Consider the following 21,284-nt stretch of genomic DNA (forward strand, 5'->3'; position numbering starts at 1 on the left):
AAAAGGTGACAAACATACATATTGTACATAGACAGCACTATAGAATTGAATACATTATAAGACAAATCTCTTAGTACACATTTCCATTCCACAAATTGGAAGGCATGGCCTGAGGTTGTGGGAGGGGCTATAGACCTACTTAAGGGACTCCCCCCTTTCCCTCACTTACCTTCGTTGGTCTAGACGAACAGCCCCACCCTCCACTCCCATTAACTATACTTTCTCAATGTAAGCCCACTTTATTTACCGGCCTACAGCACACATCGGTTTCGGCACACCTCAACCGACTATTTCCTTGTTATTTATTTCTCTTCACCAGAGTATTCCATATCATATGAGAATGCCCCGAACACAACTATACAGTGTTTTTTAAAATCATCACACACATGTAGCACAGAAAAACAAATAAAGAAACATGATCAGACCAAGCATATCATGCTTATCTAGTTTGTCATTAGGGAATAATTCTCTTTCCTTTTTCCTCTCTTTTCCCATTATAAAAAGTCTCTCTCTCTCTCTCTCTCTCCCTCTCTCTCATTAAGAAAACATTTATTTTGAGGAAATGTACCAAATAATTGCATAGCTAAACACCTTAAAGGAGTTGGTGCTAAATCCCACTTGAGATGTAATAAAGCCACTTCTGGTTTCAAGTTAAAGTCTAGATTTACTAAAGATTTAAACAAATTTACTCCCAAGTCCATAATGGTTTAACCATTTTGTAGTGCCACCAAATATGTAAAAGCGGTTTTCCCCATTTATTTAATATTTTATATCCAGCATTCTTGATGTCAAAACATAAATAACTTTGTCATAATGTCAATATTCAGTTGAAACAATTTTAATTTTTTTATTTTAAACACAAAAAGAAAAAACATGCAAGGCATTTTGGGGATTTTTTTTTTTTTTTTTTTAAGTAGATCTAACTGCAGGGTCTAAATGACCCCTTCAGGTGAAATGGTCAATGCATAATTGTGGGGATTCGATTATCCACCAGAGTAAACAGGCATTCAAAGACAACATGAAACCATGATTTCACGCAACACATAAATTATGATGAGAGCTTGGTTTCCAATTCTGCAAGGGCTAAAAGAAATACTTAATATGTCAGTAGCCCATAATCTGAGAATTGGCACCAGGTTTGCTGGCTTCTGACCTAGTAGAAAAGGGGTCTAAATTTCTTGAAAGGAACACTATAGCGTTAGGAATACAAATATGACTAGGTGTGACTAGGGCCTCTTCCGCAACGAATAAATGGTTAATTAACCATTGATTTGCTTACCTTAATCCAGCGCCGGGCTCCCTAGTCACAGGAGAAAGCATTACTCAATGATTTCCTATGGGGATCTGTAAGGTCCTCTAAAACTATGTTTTTAGCTGCAGAGTTAAAAGTAGGGGGATCAGGCACCCAGACCCATTGAGCTGAAGTGGTCTGGGTGCTTATAGTGGTCCTTTAACCCCTTAAGGACACATGACATGTGTGACATGTCATGATTCCCTTTTATTCCAGAAGTTTGGTCCTTAAGGGGTTAAAGTGCCATGGTGTTGTCAGGAGTAAGTAAAACCACTGCTACTTGTGTTAAAAATTAAATAAATAAATAAATAGAAATTAAATAGTTTGATATTTAGCACACAGTTCCCCCAACACACTTACATTTGATCTGAAATTACCAATAAAAAATAAAATAAAAAATCCAGACTACTCTTCGCACCATAAGCACTACAGCACACCATGGTGTGGTTAAAGTGCATGGAGTGTTAACTGCCAGACCTCTGCTCACGAGCAGGGTCCTCTTTATTTGTTTTGTTGGTCTGGGTACATTGAACTGTCTTTTTCTCCAATTGTACAGCTCTGCGGAATTTATTGGGGCTTTATAGGTGTCAATAATTATAATACCAGCATTGGTCATCCAACCAATTGCAATATAGGATGCTATTTGGGACCAGAAGTCCATACATACAAGTGGGAGGACTGCTTGTTTCAAAGGCTTTCCTGCATTGGAAAAGTGTAAGAGATTACAAAAAACAAGCTAACGAACGGGCGCAGTTGTTCCAAGGACAAGTTAGAATGTGTATAATAAGATTATAAATGGAATGCAATTCAACCATGGTTGTCCGGTGAGGTTTCCTCATAAATAAAATAATACAGCTCTTTCAGTTTCAAAGGCTAAGTGATATTTCCAGCCCCACCTACAGCAGATGTGACATTGACAGCTAATCCCTGTGCGTATCCTGACTGTGTAGGTACATTGGCGATTCCCGCCCAGGGCCAGAGTCCACGCTGCGCTAAGATTTATCATAAAAGGTTTACAGAGGCGTTATCACAGGCCGTGCCTCTGTTTTATATGGAACCCATTGTTAACACTTTTAGTATAGGATTAGTTAATCACTCAAATACGTTCAATACTGATACATTTAACCTTTTCAGGTCCAGAGCTATGCAGATCCCCCGCTATACTAAGATGTCATAGATCCTAAAAGGAAATCATTCTAATCAAGAATAGCCAAGTTTAGGGAGGCTAATAGGTTACTCCCTCCCCGTGTGTTATAGAGGCACAAAACAGTTTTCCACGTTACCGGGAAACCGCACCAGAGTAGTCCTGGCATGACAACCACAACAGCCCGCTGCTTGGAGTAGTAATCCCTTAAGCCCAAACATTCAAACTGTAAACACAGCTAATTTGGTTAAAGCTTCAAAATCTATTTTGGTGTAAAATTTTAAACTTTGTCAATCCTCCACACGTCGCAGTTTAGTGCGTAAAGCCCACATATTGCCTTTGAAAAAAGTTTGTATTCTCACGTTACACATTCCATTGCGTAAATGTAAAAATGCAGAAATTAACCACGTAAAATACCTATGATTATTCTAAGTTCAAACACACAATAGTGTCATGTAATTCAGTTTCATAGAGTATGAATCAGGTTCTTTTAAAAAGTTTTATCGATCCTGAAATTGAGAACCTAATTCTTCCACCAGTTCTGTGTAAGGAGCTGATCCTGCAGATCAATTGAGGCCACAACTAAAAGAATAAGGCATTGTCCACGTTATTGATTACCAATAGAATTTCTCACAACTTGCCACTACAGTTATCCAACACAATGAAATTATATGGATGAAAGGTGTGTGTTGAGGGCTGGGCAGATAAGAATTGTATTTGTGGTAACATGGGGAGATTATTTCCAGGACTCGCAAGGTAAAAGATACAGAATTTCATGCAAATTTAGACTTAAAGAAGGAAGTTAAACTTGATACGGTAAGACTTATGAAATGTTCATTTAAAAAAAAAAAAAACTAAAACAAATTGATATTAGAACTGCTGTAAGCCTTCCTTGGTTCTACATCCTGGTTTTGTGGTACCAGAGGGAGGCAATCTTTGTTTAGGATTTCACAAAAAAATAAATCAAATGGTGCATCATCTAATAACAAACGATTTGCATTGGCCACGATGCACATTGCTGTACAGGAGAGAGTGTGCAGTTTACAGCAGCTGAAAAGTGCAATTGTACAAATTAAATCTAATGTAAGTGTACTGGCATAGCGGACTAGATTTCCAACACAAATTAATTTGCTTAAATGGACAGCTTAATGTCGTGGTTTTGGTGCAAAGAGACGGTAAATGCAGTCTCCCAGTTGTTCAAAACACTATTCAGGTGGCCCGCCCCTTGACCCCCCAGCTTCCCCAGATCGCAATCCAATTTAACATAAGTGGGATGTGCTGGAACAATAAATTCAATCCTTGGAGGCCCAACCTAGCAAGTTGCAGGACTTAATAGATCTGCTGCTAATGTCTTGGTGCCAGATACCACAGGACACGTTCAGTAGTCTTGTGGAATCCATGCCATGATGCATCAGAGCTGTACTGGCAGCATGAGGGTGCCCTACATGATATTAGGCAGGTGGTTTTAATGTTGGGGCTGATCAGCGTAAAAGTAGAATCCCTTGCAGGTATGGAAGAAATGGTAGACAAAAAGTCTGCTCAAAGGCTATTGTAGAAGATATACCTAGCTGCAATGACATAGACGGTGTTACTAGAAATGTTTCACTAACAGCTGCAGATATAGCAAGAAATACTGCAATAGGGACAAATCAGTCATACAAACAAAGCATACGTCTGTCTTTCTAACCCAAACAATGTCACTGATACAGATTTAGTGTGAATAGATTAAAGTTCATCTTATCTCTGGTGCTCAAGCAGAAGGTTCACATACATAACTGAAAATAGAGTCTAAACATTTTCCTTTAACATAATCCTGATATGACTAAATATATATACAGCACATGTATATAAAAAAATGTTTTTTTTTTGTTTTGTTTTTTTAAAGATATCTAACATAGAGAGGACCCGACTTCTCCCACTGAATTCTTTCCATACAAGCTAGAAGACAGCATGTGATGTCTGTTCATTCTGTTTGTTTGTTTACTTTGTTTGTTTTATGATGTTCTTTCTTGCAGTGAGAGGGGAGGATAATAAGCAAACGCAAATGAGCATGCACAGGAGACTTCAGATCTTAGATACAAAACAAGCAGAAGCATCGCTACAGCCTTACAAAGAGTAAATTCAGAGGGATTTTTTTTGGCGCCGATGGCCATCTGCATTACAGCAAATATTGTTTACATAATTTCTATTTTGTCACATAAGTAGTATAAGTAAACTATAAGCATTGTATCCCAGTTTTCCTTTAAATTCAACTATCCCCGATAAACACCACTTCTGTCTCTGCAATCAGGTGGAAAAAATATGTACACACGTCATTTCATTTCTAGAGTAAAAGATACTCATTACAGAATTATCCCCACAGCAACGCTAAGAGCTATCTTCTACGAACCCAAATAATTAAAAAATATATATACAGAATATCAGGTTACAAGACTCCGCTTGGTGAACATGACTACAGGACGCTTTGCATTCCCTGAGGAGGTCCACGTGGTGAAACCAGTTGGATATCTACTGGGACATCGCTCGGGTGATATGTGGACAGTCGGAAACTGGAAGAACAAGCTCACCTCGTTCTTTAACTCAGAGGGGTCCTGACCATCAATGTGACACTGGATTGCTGCAATATCTTTACTGGAAACAGCCTCCAGACTTTATTTGTTAATATGTTTAATGGTGTTATGCTAAAATGTATTTTCTATTTTTCTTTTTATGTCTAATTAAATTAAAATGTGTGAATATTCTGTTCAGCTATCTCAAGTAATATTTCCAGTATTAGATTGCAAAGTACAACTTATTTAAAGTGTGATTTACAGTAGTCACACTGCTCTAAGCTCCCCCTCGTCTATCTACACTTTTTTTTTTTTAATACAGAATGCGCATGTGCCCACAAAGACCCAAACAAAATGTACCCAAAGCCATATCTGCAGAAGCAGTTAATATAAATAAATACAAATTGGAGCAATATGGAGGTTTAAATTCAGATGGGACACCCAATCTGTTGAGAAATCACATTAGAAAGGGGGAGAAACAGTGATCTCCAATGAGCTCTGAATGATGCATACAATCAAGGTCACCTTAATCACACATGAACAAAAAGATGATACATTACAAATGATCTACACAGCTGAATGTGAGGAACGCAATGTCCCAAATGCTAACTAGGAAAAAGCTATAATGAAAAATGTGATAATGTGACTAAAAACAGACCTACAATAAAAACTATGTAAAAGTATAATTTATAAACAAAACAATGTTTAACATCCATCAGTCATGGATGACAGCATGACGTACAGAATACAACTACAACATACATAAAAAAAAAAAAAATGTTACATTAAAAAAGTTACCTACTACCCCCAAATCACAGTGCTTGACAACCAATTCATCCATTATACAATCAAATTATTGACACATGTATCAATAGAATTATATAAACCGCACAATATGGAAAACACTTTTTTCTTCTCGGGGTCCAATACAAAGCTAGGCACTGCTGCTACAGTAAACCATATATACACAAGGCATTTGGCTGATGAACATGATGTGTCTGGTTCAGTAGAGACTCAAACAAAACAGATTGTCAACTGATGGTCACTTTCGGGTACCAAGTCCAACCCCTTTGTTAAAAAACACAGTTTTAGTACTGCTGCACACTAGCACATCAATGTGAATCAAAAATTGTAGGTTTATTATAAGAAACACAATTTCATAACATACATTTTTGGAGCATGCGTCCCCTTAAATATGTAAATCCAATTCCTAAATGTGTGTTACATCAAATTAGAATGAATTGCAGACTACATTACTATCGATTGAGAAAATCAGACTCTGAAACTATCAGAAATTAATAGCTCAGGACCTTATTACAGGAATGATTCGCTGACAACCAACTTGTAAAAGAAAAAAAAACAAAAAAAAAAAACTAAAAACAGTCTGACAAATGGCTACATTTGTTTATTTCAACTGGCACATAAACGGGTGACTTAGAAAGGGGGGAGCAACCATGATCTGCAATGAACCCTAAAATATGTTTGTTATTTTCCTATCCATTCACTATGCAGGTTGCGATAGGCCTCTAGAACTAGGAGCAGATTAGCCCAAAGCTTTCAGCCTATTACTGCTTATTAAAGTTTGCCAGTTTTTTTTTTTTTTTTTTTTTTTTTAATTCTTTATTTTTGGTGCGTTTTCATTTTTACACAACCACGTCCGGCCCCAACAACCAGGACGGGCACAGTAACTGTCGTGCAGGGTAACAAGGTTTGGTAATGAGTTAGTGAACGAGACATCTTAGTAAACAGTCGCACATTTTGTTTTTACATGAGAGTACTAGTGGGTTTCGTTGTAGCATTGTGTTAAGTCATGAGTGCGTGGGTGAGGTAAGCGTGTGGGTAACCAAGGTATTAGTGGTGATGACCTGAGGCTTGTTTCGGTACCCTAGCAGATAAGTACCCCTAACCAAGGGGGCATCGGGGGGGGAGTTGTACACCTCTTATGGGTGTATCTAGTGTGTGTAGGTATGCAAGACGGGTCTGAGGCTGCCTTTCCCCGTGTCAGTTTAGTACGTATACCAGGTAGTGGTAGCGTGTATATTGTATGCGTATGCGAGGTGCTTCTGATACTGCCCCTTTCTGGGCCTGTTAGTATGTAGAACTGGTATAAGTGGGGTAACCATTAAATTAAGAGAAGTCTGAACAGAGGTTAGTATAACGCATAATATAAACTAATATTCTTGAAGGTCTGTTAAAGTTCGTTCCTTAAAGTTTCTTGATCAGTCAGGTAGTAGGCTTGGTTCTCGGTACGAATGGGATCGTTGATTCGGGGTCCCAGGTATGTTCGACTTGGGAAGCAGAGGTTGCGGCTGGTCTTTCGGTGAGGCCCAGTGCGTAGAGTATTGCAGGTGCCTCCGAGTCATTCGTGAGCTTGTGGGTCGTTCCGTTGTGTGTTATTAGTAGGGATCTTGGCGTGCCCCATCTGTATGTTACCCCCGCGGAGCGCAGGCGGCTGGTGAGTGACTGCAGTGATTTACGCCATTGAAGTGTAGTTTTAGTGAGGTCCTGGTAGAGGGTTAGGTGCGATCCTTCAAATGGTAATGGGGTTTTACCCCTCACTGCTGCCATGATCTGGCCCTTATCTTGTGGTGTATTGCATCTGAGGATGACGTCACCAGTGATTGGGGCTGCCGTCTTAGTGATAGTGGGCAGTCTGTACAGTCCGTTGATAGTGAATTTCTTGGCCAGCGTTGGCGGTAACAATGAAGCAATCAGTCTTCTCGTGTAGTGAGGCAGTTCCTCTGCATCGATCTCAGGGGGTATCCCACGGATTTTTAGGTTATTACGGCGATGTCTATCTTCCTGTGCCGTCATTTGAAGTGACATAGCCTGTTGTGTAGTTTGTAAGTGGACCATTGCGGTTTTCAGTTCAGCTATTTCGTTGTGAAGTTTCCCAATGTCCCCTTCAGTGTGAGTTGTTCTGTCACTGAGCTGCTGCATGTTAGATTTTAGGGAGGTCATGTCTGCAGTTAAGAGCCTCTGTATTTCCAGTAAGGTATTTTGCATATTGTGGAGATCCTGCTTAGTGGCAGGGGCTGTGCCTCCAGGGATGTCCCCAGGTATGGAGTGTGGGTCCCCCTGTATTGCTGGGATGTGTGTCTGGCTTGGCGTGTCAGGGGTTGCATGGGGATCAGGGCCGTTAGCGGCCGCCATTTTGGGTGGTACCTGCCTTTGTAGGAGAGTCCCTATGTCCTGCTGGTCCGTTGCCAGGGAAGTTTGAGGTCTCTGTGAGCGTCGCCCCATCGCTGGCGTAGGGCTGTGGTGATATGTTGCCTGGTAAGCAGGGGTCTCGGCTGCTTGATGTGCGCCCGCTCTGCCAAATAGTGCCTCTAGGTCTGCAAATGTCCGCGTGTAGTAGGCCCCAGTCTTCTTTTTCTGTTTGGTCTGCCGCGGGGTGTATTGAAAAGGCATCTGTCGGTGCCGCGGGATGTCCCCGATCTGTACCTGCTGTTTTCGAGTCTGGATGGGGTCTGCTTGTGGGTGATTTACAGCGGATTTCGTTTGCCGGGAAGGAGCTCTCAGAAATGGCGTCTAGCCCGTCTCGCGGTCAGGCTCCGCCCCCAAAGTTTGCCAGTTTTGTACTTAAAGGGACACTATAGGCACCCAATCCACTTCATCTCACTGAAGTGGTCTGGGTGCAGTGCCCCTGTCTGTTTAACCCTGCATTGTAAAACATGAACATTGCAGGGTTAAGTCCACTTCTAGTGGCTGCCCAGACTTCCTGCTCCCTAGCCTGGTTTTACTTTATAGAAGTCATTGGTCGTTCTCATGCTGTGCCTTAGCGCTGAAAAGAGTTAAGTGGAAAAAAAAAAAAAAAGGTTTTCAACCCTTTCCTCAGAAGGATGGTTGGGGCGCCTAGTAAGTTAGGGACAGGGACAGAATAGCATTAGGAATTCAGGTTTCTATTCATACCAATGTAGTGTTCATTTAAAGGGACTCTCCAGTGCCATGAAAACAAACCCGTTTTCCTGGCACTGCAGGATCCTGCAGTGCTTCCCTCCCTTCAGCCACTTACCTGAATGCGCTGGGTAAGGCTCCACCCACACCGACGAAGAAGCGCCTCTAATGGCTGTCTAGTAGACATGCATTAGAGGTGGAGTTAAACCTGCGAGATAATTATTGCAGTTTATCAATAACTGCAATAATTACCATTTCAGGGTTAAACGGACAGGGGCACTGCACCCAGACCACTTCAATGAGCTGAAGTGGTCTGGGTGCCTATTTTCGGCAATATCGGTATCGCCCAATAAAGATACCAATATTGCCGATAATACATACCAGGGCCTCTATCAGGGTCCTGGGGGGCCCAGCACACTCTTACTTACCTTTCCAGCAGCTCCCTTCAGCTCCCCTGTCTAACTCTCGCGAGTCCCGCCTGAAGGTTCACAGATTATCAGTATTGGCTCTAAAAAAATCAATATCGGTCGATCCCTAATATATATATATATATATACCAGATCTATTCGGTTTCCAGGACATATACAATTTACACACTGATGACAGCACAGAAAAGGTGCTGCCCTGTGTATGTTAGGCAGGATGTAGCTAAACAAGTCATTAACCAATGAAGGTTTCTGCATGTGCTGCCCATTAACAAACACATGATTGATATGTAGCTACAAATATACATTGGACCTGTCAACCCCATCTATACCCCAAAACATACTTAGATGCTTCTAACACTTCTCAATACATGCACATGACAAGGAGATGGTTAATCGCTCTGCCAAATTAGTCCATTGAAAAAAAATTAAAAAAAATACAAAAACTAATTACTATGAAAGTGAAGCTGCTCTTTTGATCTAACATTTGTCATATTTACAAGGAGCCTAGAAAAACAAATGGACACGCTAACATTAAACACACATCCTTTAATAGCATCAGGTTAATTCTAATTTCATAAAGGCTCATGTGTGCAGTATATTTCTGGAACTCAGTTCTTCTTGTGATTCGGTTTGAATTCTTATCTCATCTGTCCTGCCTTACAGTTCCTTACCAGACTTGTTTTGCTGAGGTTTGCAGCTAATTATGAAAGGTAAACTCATGAGTTCTATTCACTAAAGGCCAGAATGGGAATCGACAAAAAAAATCTTCTGCTCAGCAGAATAGGAGAGTTTCTTCAAATTCGTTCTCAAGTTACCAAAATGTGTTGTTTAGTTAGTGACATTGGTAACAAATGCTCTTGTCATTACAGCATTTTTCTGTGCATCCATCAATTTGACCCAACATTTTTTTCTAATGCATTAAATCAGGGTTGTCAAATAAAAGGCCTGCGGGCTGCATACAGCACTTGTGCGCAATTTGGTGGAGGCAGTGCGGCTATGAGGGCAGTGGTAAAGGCCCATCGGGTGGTTGTTGGACTCAGAAGGGCTCTTAGATCAGCGGCCCTGTCATAGCGTTAGTTTTGCCCCATGGCCTGCTAAGAGGAATTACATTTAGGCCACAGAACTGCATCCAAAACTCCAACAGTACACTCAAATTCACTTTATTTATTGTTGTAAGATACTAATAAATTACATTTATAACATTAAAGGGACAATCCAGACACCAAAACAACTTAATCTAAATTAAGCTGTTATGGTGCCACAAGGCCCCCGGAGGCAATCTTACCTAAATGGCTCGAACGGGTTAAGCCCTAAGTTGCCTCCAGCAGCAATGTCCATGTTTGGCTGCATCCGGCTTCAGAATTTCACTTACAGGAAACACAGATGGAAAAATATTGAAAATATATTAAAGTTGGTGGTTTATCCCACCTCCTGCTATTGTTGTGCCATGATGTTTTAAAACAAAATATTTGGGGGCAAATGTAATAAAAAAAATAAAAAAATTATAATAAAGTTACGTTCTTTTGAACGTCCCATCAGAGAACTTCTTAGAACGTTCTACTGCAGCTGACAGACCTCTTCCCCCACCAGGATGGATTTTTTAAATCAGAAAAAAACATTCTTAAATTTAGCCATTTTGATTGCCAAGTAGGCTATTTTTTCACTATTGACAGAATTTTTTTTATTTTTATTTTTTATAATAAACATATCAAATACATACAAAGGTACATGTTCCATAACGGATATAGAGTTAAGCGACTCCAGACAGTTGCAGAAGATTATGTAATAAAGATCTGGCAGAAGATATAGTAATGTTATCCCGCATTAGACGCACAGGGGCTCAGTAAACGGTTCATTACGTATGACTGAATATACATTGGATGCAGGATTAACCGATCACCTTGTTTATGCCTACGTCTAAGCAGTCTTAGTTTAAAGAGACAATCCCAAGAAGCTTGTTCCAATGGGGCTTTAATACGCTACCACTAAGAGCCGCAAAATACAACCTCAGAGCAATCGTAATTAACCCTACTAAGGCAAAAATACAACATCCCCTTCATGGCAATGCATGCAAAGCAGTGACAGAAAAGGTCTTCTACAGAGGGTTTTATTAGATTGCAATGCTCTGTATCTAATATGGGATACATGGTGGCATCATAAAGTACTTAATACAAATTTAATTGCCGTCCAACTACTCGAGACACAGGAATCCCGATAAAGCACCTTTAGCTTTATGCTAAGCTCAATGACGGCATAAGCCTCCTAGTGGGCATAGCTTTTATTTTAATTAGGGTTATTCAATAAAAGAGAATTGTTGGGAACCCAAAGTGAATCTCGGCTAATTTGTCCACTACGATTACTTTGGTTGCGCATTTTAAATTCGCTTTGAATTGCAGACAATTCTCAGTTGTAACTATAAGCCTGCATGTGTTTATTCACTAACTGTAAATCGTGGTGATTTGACAACTGAATAGCACAGACGTGGAACAATACTCAAGTTGTAGAATTGATCAGCTTTACAATTTAGCCCCCTTATTGCGCATATCATTTTATCAAGACATCACAACCAGTAGTGGATACACCCCAGTATATAACGCTGAAGAGCAATTCCAAGAAATTAAATTTTAGGAGCTGGCTGCCCGACTCTTGGGATTACCATCCAAGTATTTTTGCTTTGCCTATAAGTCACTCACCAACGTAAACCCTAGTTCATGTGCCCTCTGGGGATGGACAGGGCAACCAGAACATATATGTCCTCCGATGCAGAGAGGTTATGATACCAATATATTGTTACCTTTTCTATTACTAGCCAAGGGGGAGTCTAGCATACTTCCCAACATGTCGACTGGACCAAGAGGGGTGTGACTGGGGGTATGTCCAGGTACAGTGCCAATTTGAAAAAAAGCGGGAGACTTAATAACATTTTTGCCACTATTATGTTATTTAGGACAATGTATCCTATCTACTCAGACTAATTTCTAAACATGTTTATTGCAGTCTAAATACAAATTACAATGGAGTTTTATTATGCACTCAGACACACCAACAACTAGGAGCTCCAATTAAAGGGACACTATAGTCACCAGAACAACTACAGCTTATTGAATGTGTTCTGGTGAGTAGAATCTTTACCTTCAGGCTTTTTGCTGTGAACACTGTCTTGTCAGAGAAAATGCAGTGTTTACATTACAGCCTAGTGATAACTTCACTGGCCACTCCTCAGATGGCTGTTAGAAATCCTTCCTGAGTCATGGCTGCCTAAAATGCATCCAAACATTCAGTGTCTCCACCCTCTGCATGCAGACACTGAACTTTCCTCGAAGAGATTAATTGATTCAATTCATCTCTACGAGGAGATGCTGATTGTCCAGGGCTGTGTTTGTCAGTCTCAGCCAATCCTATGGGGAAGCATTGTGATTGGATCAGGCTACCACTTCTGATGATGTCATCAGACTGCTAGTTTTTGTTTTGTTTTTTGAGGCAAACAGCATGCAGAGTTACAGCTTCTGGCTTGAATACAGTAAGATGTTGCTACATTTAAGGGAGACATGAGGGGCCCAGGGAGGGTAGGTGGTGGTTTTAACACTATAGGGTCGAGAATACATGTTTGTGTTCCTGACCATATAGTGATCCTTTAAAGAGGATGACTGTGAAAGAAAACAGGGGGCGGAGCCAAGCAGCAGAGCAGACAAGTCGCATGGCACAGAAGCTCCTGTGACTCAACTACAAAATAAGCCTATTTCTCTGGAAAATACCGACCAAAACAGCTAAAAACCCCAGGCCATAGAGGGGGAACCGATATGGGACGGAAGAGTAAAAAACAAAAATCCGACCAGCCAAGACAGGGCCTCGACATCGGAGCCATGTGGAGACAGGCTCATGGAGCTGCCGGGCCCAAGATGGCCGAATACCCAGAAACTTACTCAGACCTGTCGGACGATTTCTCCCAGGGGGAGGACACACTCATCCCTCCTAACTTACCAGCGACTACACCCAAACCCCCGGATCCCGATAATGCACCTGTCACTACGGCGGTGCTTAAAGCACTATTGGCGGGTCTGCAGACTACACTCCAGGTGGAAATGGCGGGCCTCCGCACAGACCTCCAGGGAATAACTGGGAGACTGACTACCCTGGAAGAAGCCTCCACTACCACAGCGACCCAAATTACCTCTATGCAACAAGAGATACGGGGCCTGCAAACTAAAACGGAGGCTTTCGAACTGCGGTTTGCCGCACTGGAGGACGCCCGCAGGGCGGCTAACATAAAGATACGGGGCATACCAGACAACATGCCAGAGGAGGAATTGCCGCACTTTGCACGTAGACTCATAGCGGCACTAATACCAACACGGCAAGCAAAAGCCATCAGCTTAGACGGCATCCACAGGATCCCTAAACCTGCCAAGGCCCCAACAGCGGCCTCAAGAGACACTATAATCCGCTTTCAACGCAGGGATGATAGAGCGGCACTGATGGCGGCGGCAAAAAATCACGCCCAGTATTCCTTTGAGTCTATGTCACTCACCTTTTTCACAGACTTGACCGGCAGCACACTGGCGTGGATGAGGTCGCTCAGACCGTTCACTTTGCTACTCCAACAAAAGGGCACAGCATACCAGTGGCGCCTCAACCGCTCCCTATTGATACACCAAGGCGAGAACACACATGAGGTTTACGACCTCCAGGGAGCGCAAGACCTGCTGACCACATTGGGACTGCCTCAGGATGCCATGCACGCCACGACACCCACCGGGACCACCACGACACGGCATAGATGGAATCCAGACAAAGTGAACACCTTTATCCCGCGACAGCCCAGACAAGGACCCCCTACTGATGACCCAACGTGAAGAACCAAGGGACACGGAACTTACGTTAAGACTCTGGCCAGGACTGTTAGACCCAACTATCACAGAGAAACCTTTATATGTTTTATCAGTTACTTTAACCGTTCGACTGGTTTTACCTGTTTTGCTGATCAATGCTCATCACTGAGTTCCTCACTGGGGGAGCGTGTGGAGTGAGGCCAGTGAATCGCACACAAAACACATATACTTAGGCCAGACATAAGACAGAGGCACACTCTCTCACTCCCCCTCCCCCTCCCCCACCCCACCCCCGCAACCGGATACCTTTCAAGCCTCACAAGCACACTACCGACATCAGCGGGGAAGTACACTACACACATTACATTACCTAACCTGCCTCCCCATGGAACAGCGTAGTAATACCCCAGCGAGTGCACCAACACCTTACACGCCAGGTACTCACCGGTTGTCTAGAAGATGATCCCATAAGCATGTCCTCAGTACACATTAAGCAATCTACCAATGCTCTTACAACCCTGCCCACCAAGTGTACATAAATTCTCACACCAACTTACATGTTACTAGCTGGCTATTTAGTTTGTTTAACCCAAAATGCTAGCGATACACAGCCTGTTTTTTCTAACGATGGAATCGGCTGACTGTGATCAGGTCACTGACCAGTGAAGCTCCTATTAACCTGGAGTTCAGTTTTCACTAAGCATGCTTATAATGCCCATGGCCATGTATTACTGTTAGCATAAACCTTACACAGCAATGATCTTTACTGTTCTGTGACGAACCTAACTATACCTTACAAAGCATAAACCTAGCATGTCTAGATAACACAGCAATGTTATGTTCTGTTACGCGACACACCTAGCTATACATTACAAATCATAAACCTAGCGTGTCTAGATAACACAGCAATGTTCATTTCTATTATGTGCAAACCTAGCTATACCTTACAAAGCATGAACCTCACACAGTAATGTTATTAATTTCTGTCCTGTAACAAACCTAGCTATACCTCACAAAGCATAAACCTAGCATGTCGAGATAACACAACAATGTTATTTTCAGTTATGAGACAGATCTAGCTAAACCCTGCAAGGCCTAGACCTTACATGTGTAGATAATTCAGCTATGTTAACTCCAGTTATGTGACGGATCTAGCGATAGGGCCCTTGGCTATTTAATGACCAACCTACCATTAAATATAAAAATTGTGCTCGAACCCACATGTACCTCTATATACACCTGTTAATTCTGCGTTGGAGGAGTGCCTTTGGGGTACCTAACAACTGTTTGTTATCAGCCTATGCACTACAAAAATAAAGAATAAAAAAAAAACACAGAGAACAGAAGGATTTTAGCCCAAAATAGGAACACTTGGTAGGCATATTCTAAGTACCATAACCATTTTTGTGTATGAAGCCTTAACCACAGCTCACCAGGCTGAGACTCACACAACCTCCCTATACATTTCCTGAAAGAGATTACAAATATTGTGTTTACTTTAGAATGTAATTTTAGAATTTTCGGCTACTCTGTAAACTGCCTGCTACAGACTACATAGCCCTCCTGTGTGTGCTGTAAGTTCATCCAACAGACCAGGCGATATGAAATTTTACAATAAACACACTGTGCTGTAAAAATGAAATCTCTTTCTTATGGAGATTGTGTGAGTGACAGCAAGGGAAGGTGTAGCTAGGGTTGCATAAACAACCAATTTAACCCCTAAATGGCAGAGAACGGAGCAGAGAGATCACCAAAACTGCTTTGTTTATCTAAAGTTGATTTGGTGCTTAGTGTGTCCCTTTAAGTGTCCCGCAGCATTTATATGAGTAATGAAGAGAGGGGAACTTGCGTGTGATCTCTTCCACCTATAAATTTGTCATCCTGTCTTCAAAGTGCCTACGATTTGTACTCTACACAGTTTTAAACTGATCACTTGTTTAATGGCACTCTTTATGGTGGCAAAAAACAACAGTTTAGCCACTTGAATTAATCTGCTGTCTTCAAACAGCACTGGGGGCCCTCACAGGGAGTTGGGTCACGGCACACATTTCCATGTCTATTGGGTGAATGTAATAATGAGTCCTGCTTACATATTATTACAGCTTTGGTCAATAGTGTTTTATATTGCACCGAAAGGAATGCAGTGATTTGGCACAAGTGAACATTGTATGGGCTGAGCATTTAACCCAGTCTCATGCTGCCCAAATAAGAGTACAAATAATGAGGAAGCAAAATTAGGCAGATGGATTTCAACTGGATAATTTAAAACTGCTTGAAAATATGTTTCACAGAAAATGTAAGCAGTGTGCTCATGGCCTGTCAGCACCATAACCAGTACAATAAGTAGTAGTTCAAGGTGCTTAGAATGTCTGTTGATGAATATATAGGTGTTCCTGTTTATAAATGATTGAATTAATTTCTTCTTTATGAGAATCTAGTATAAAGAAACAATATTCATTGTGCAACACTATTATTGATTATGGGGATGTAGTGTATGCACCTGCACCGCAAACCCACCTTAATAAACTTAATACGTTATATAATTCGTTCTGCCACTTTGTACTATAATGTAATTACTTTACCCATCACTGTGACATGTTAAAAGAGCTTAACTGGCTGTCGCTGGAATCCTGACGCACTCTTCATCTTTCCAGCCTTGAGCATAAGGGCATTTATGTGAAGCTCCCACCCTACCTGAGTAGAATGCTCTCCCCGGCTGTTCCCACCTCCTATAACCTCCGATCCAGTACTAGCACGATATTTAGCATACCACAATACAAAAATAAAGTGTCTCGACCCTCCTTTTCCTACAGAGTACCGCAATTATGGAATAACCTCAGGGACACAGTCAAATCTTCATTCAAGCTAAAGTCTTTTAAGAGATCTATGGCAATATACCTCAGCAGAGAATGTACCTGTCATGGTTGAATATATGCATTACCTGTTATGTATTAAATTTATATATGTGTGTATATACATATATAGTTTGTATATTGTATTTTTGTAATTTGTATCCTATTGTACCAATGCAATGTGTTATGGACCCAGGACATACTTGAAAATGAGAGAAATATCAATGTATCCATCCTGGTACAATATTTTCTAAATAAATAATAAATCACAGTAATCCCACACCCCCTCCAAAACAAACTCACAGGTGTCGAGTGGTACAGCGCCACTCAAGCCTTTTCCCATAGGGAGGAAAATAAGGGTAAGGATCATTTATTGATTGCATCTTCTTATCAATTATGCCATATAAGTTTTATGCAGTTTCACTTTTTATTTTATTTTGTCTGTTCAAATATAAACGAAGAAAATTAGCTGCCAGACATTAAAAATAATTACAAATATTAAAAGTATAATAAACTGAATTAAGGTTAATGTAACAGGACATTCCCCTCCCTTCTCTTCCAGGACATGAGTAGATCTCAAAACCTGTTATTTTGGTGCCTGGGTGGAAAGGGAGAAAATAATGGAAACCTGATACAGATCAATACCAGAGTAACATGATCTGCACGTTCGGTATGAATAAAACACAACCCAGATACATATTAGAGATGAGCAAAACCATTTACACCAGAAGCAACCAATGTTAGATCTCTAATTGTTGATGAAATGCATCCCTCCAGGCTACTTCTCATCCAACCAAATTCGGAACAGACCAAACAGCAGGGCTCAGGAGCTACCGAGAATCGCCTGCCAGAGGCCGATTCATGACCCAGAATCTGTGACATGTGGAGCAGCATCATTCTTGGCTAAATATGCATGATGTCATAGATTATCTCCCTCGAGCGTTCTAACAATTGCTTAACAGTATTTGTGGATTTTGTCAGAAGGTAGGTTCAGGTTCAGGTGTTCTCAGAGTTTCTCAGAAGAATGTTACACAGAGCAAGCCAGTTGTATTTACAAGTAGCTGGACAAAGGTTCAAAATGTCGTCAACGAACCATAACTAACAGCATGAAAACTGTCCAATCAGACAATTACCACTGCATACTTACTTAACAAGTGGGTCGTTCTAAAGGAACATTCTGCTTGAGAAATATATCTGGACATTGCGTAACAGCCTTATTTGCCCTCTGCCCTGGTGTTTCCTCAAATTCAATCTACTGCATAATGAAGCAATGTTACATTCGTGTTACACTGTTTATACTAGGGCTCGACCGATATAATTTTTTTCATGCCTATGCATATTATCGGTTACATTCGTGGCCTATTTCTGATAAACTGTGCCAATGCATTTAAAGTGAAAACTTTAAGAGAAACACGATTTCCACACAAACCAAGCATCAACTGAACATGCTATCAGCAATCACACTCATATCACTGTCAGGCAGCCACTACACGCTGGGATCACTGAGATCTTATAGTTCATTACAGTAGATAATTCACTGTCTCCCTTCAGCTGAGCTCAGCGTGCAGGGACTCACAGGGAGGGCGACGTGACGTTGTGACATGGCGCCTCACGGGCTGGCAGCTGGACCTTCCAGATGCAGAAGACGGCATGCAGATACTTAGGTGAGCAACTTATCGGTAACATCAGTAAATTACATGGCCGATAGGGATAATCACAATTATGCTGAATATCGGCTCTCGTAATCTGCAGAACTGATAATTAGTCTATTTCTAGTTCAGGGGTAGGCAACCTTTGGCACTCCATATCTTGTGGACTACATCACCCATAATCGAATACAGTCATAATACTGGTAAAGTATCAGGGGAGATGAGGTCCAAAACATCTGAGTGCTGAAGGCTGCCTCCCCTCGTTTATACCTATGTGGACTTGTCACTAAGTAAAGAGGGGCATCAAGTTTACATATACATTTTGTGAATGCTTATTTTAGATTGTGTCCAACTGAGCTACCTACCTCTGTCACTATCTTAGTTACATTCAGATACCAATGGTGCATGTTGGGATGGCAGTAAGATCCCTAGAACATTTCATACATGAAGAATAAATACAGCGACAGTAAGCAATATTCACAGATTTTTCCCAACACTCCAAATTCGAACTAGATGAATAACCCACACAGCAGATGATCCTCAAATACCACAACTTGTCCACACTATCAAAACAGTAAATGTTTTCCCACAACGCTCAGACAGCTGTTCTAATTCTAAGACCTATAGTCCATCCTGCTTGCAATGGAAGGAGAATGTCTACGCTTACTTTAGAATAATGCTATTGACTTTGGCAAGAATCTCCATGTGATTGATATATGTCAGAACAGAAGGTCAAAAATATCCCACGAAAAATATGGCTCAGCTGATTTTCTAGTGTCGGATTTTCTATATGCTCGAACATACCTGCACAGGTCAGCGAAGGCCTGGAAATTGAGCTTCTTTATCTTTTTTTCACTCAGCCAATATCCTACCCTCTTCCCCTTCAGAAAAGTTTGCATTTTTTCAGGTCTTTCTCGAAGCAGCAATCTGTTGTCAAGAGCAGGCTAGACAGATGTTCGACTCCCCAAGACAAACAAATCCTCTGTGTTTCTGCTGGTAAGAGAAAAAAAAAAAAAACTTAAAAACAACAGAACTAAGCAAAATTGTTGAAAGGCAAAAGTCACAGACACCTCTTACCTGTTCATTAAAGCGTTTCTTTAAAACACAAACAAACAGAAATACGACAAGATACAATGGCAGTGGATGGGAAGAGCAAAAGGCTTAAGCATATAAATTATGCAGTTGGCAATTAAGTGATTCAGGAGTACGAGTGCAAATGAGCTTGGATACAAAAAAGACCTTTGCGGTACTTTATGGAATATTCTCTTAATATAAAATTTTTGTGGGAGAACTGCAGAGTAACCCCCTTTGCCACCCAATCCCAACATGCATATAAAAAAGGCCAAAATGACTGTGTAGCGTTACCTGGAGAGTAAGCCACTCAGCCACGGAGTCACTAGGCAGAGACAGAACTACATAAATGCCGGTTATTCCTATTTAAAAAAAATAAATAAAACAACATATCGGCCACAGGTGACTTGTGACAAATGTGCTGTGTTTACGGATCAATTTATTAATAAAAATTTAAAAAAATTAAATTACATTTAAATTAACTCTTCTGTGTCTAATAATTTTAAAAAGAACATCAATGTTAACAGAATCAGCCCAAATAAATAAATGTAACTTGGAAAAGCATACGGACTTGGATCTGGCACTCTAGCAGGTGAGATGAGTGGGCAATGGGCATTGTAACCACTGTCAAGGGAACATACCCTGGCAAAACTGTTCTCTGCCAGTTCCCTACAGCAGCAAGCTCTATTTACAGCATACACAGATAGACACACATTTCAACACTGGCACAGCTTGATGGGGGTGCAATTAATAAATAATAAAACAAAATGCATTCTTGTACATTAACCCTGACAGTGTCAAGGGGGCTGCAAGGCAAGCAGGAAGGCTGGTGGATTGGAGGGTGGGGGGTCTGGTTTGAGAGGGGAGGTGTAAGCAGCTCCTTTGCAGGAAGGAAATAATTATGTAGGTGAGATGCACATGGCCTGTCCTCACTACTGACCTGATTAGCAGATGCACAGTCTGGAGGGCTGCTCTGGGCAAGGAGACAGCTCTCAGTCTCCCTCCTCTTGGTGATCTGTCTCTGACTGTCTCCTTCTCTCACTCGGTGACTGTTTTCCCTCCCCCTCTCTCAGATCTCCATTTGCTAAACTGGGTCCCTCCCTGGTTGCTTTCAATCTCTTGCAGGCTGCGAGATACACACAGTGAGTTCTGGATTTTTAAAAGATAAGGACACACCCTCGTTATAGCTCCAGGTCTTCTGAGCTGATCCTGATCCCAAGCGTCATTCGTGGATGGGGGGAGAGAAATGAGCAAGTTGGAGGGAGCACAGTCAGCAACATACAGCCTGCTGCTCTGTATTGGTAGGAAATGGAAAGAGGAGGTTCCAGTGCCAAGCCACCAGAGGGCACATGCGAGTCAGACAAATAGGAACACATGTATTCTGCATGTGGCTGGCATTATTGGGGCACAGCCATTAGAAACTGGGCAATTGGCGACCACTAGCACAAAGTAGGACTACCTGCTGAATTATCATGAGCAGCTTGCTTGAAGGAATAAAGGGAATGAAAAGGGGGGGAAAGTATTTGTGTTTTATTTTCTTGTACTTTATTTACACAGGAATTTACAAATGCTAA

The 21,284-nt window shown here is 41.3% G+C and overlaps 1 protein-coding gene across 3 annotated transcripts in view; it reads right to left on the bottom strand.

Moving 5' to 3' along the window:
- ITPK1 (inositol-tetrakisphosphate 1-kinase) overlaps positions 1-21,010 on the bottom strand; it is a 167,217-nt gene extending 146,207 nt beyond the window's left edge. Inside the window, exons 1-2 of one of the 3 annotated variants that reach the window (XM_063439055.1) lie at positions 20,887-21,010; positions 19,444-19,632 (exon numbers count right to left, since the gene is read on the bottom strand). In XM_063439055.1, coding sequence (XP_063295125.1) covers positions 19,444-19,538 — 95 coding nt within the window. In that variant the 5' untranslated portion in view covers positions 19,539-19,632; positions 20,887-21,010. Of the gene's footprint in view, positions 1-19,443; positions 19,633-20,650 lie in introns of all 3 variants that reach the window. The other 2 variants (XM_063439053.1, XM_063439054.1) reach the window with 2 other exon arrangements.
- Positions 21,011-21,284: the final 274 nt, after the last annotated feature.

This window comes from Pelobates fuscus, chromosome 13 (genome assembly GCF_036172605.1).
Source record: "Pelobates fuscus isolate aPelFus1 chromosome 13, aPelFus1.pri, whole genome shotgun sequence".
NCBI lineage: Eukaryota > Metazoa > Chordata > Amphibia > Anura > Pelobatidae > Pelobates > Pelobates fuscus.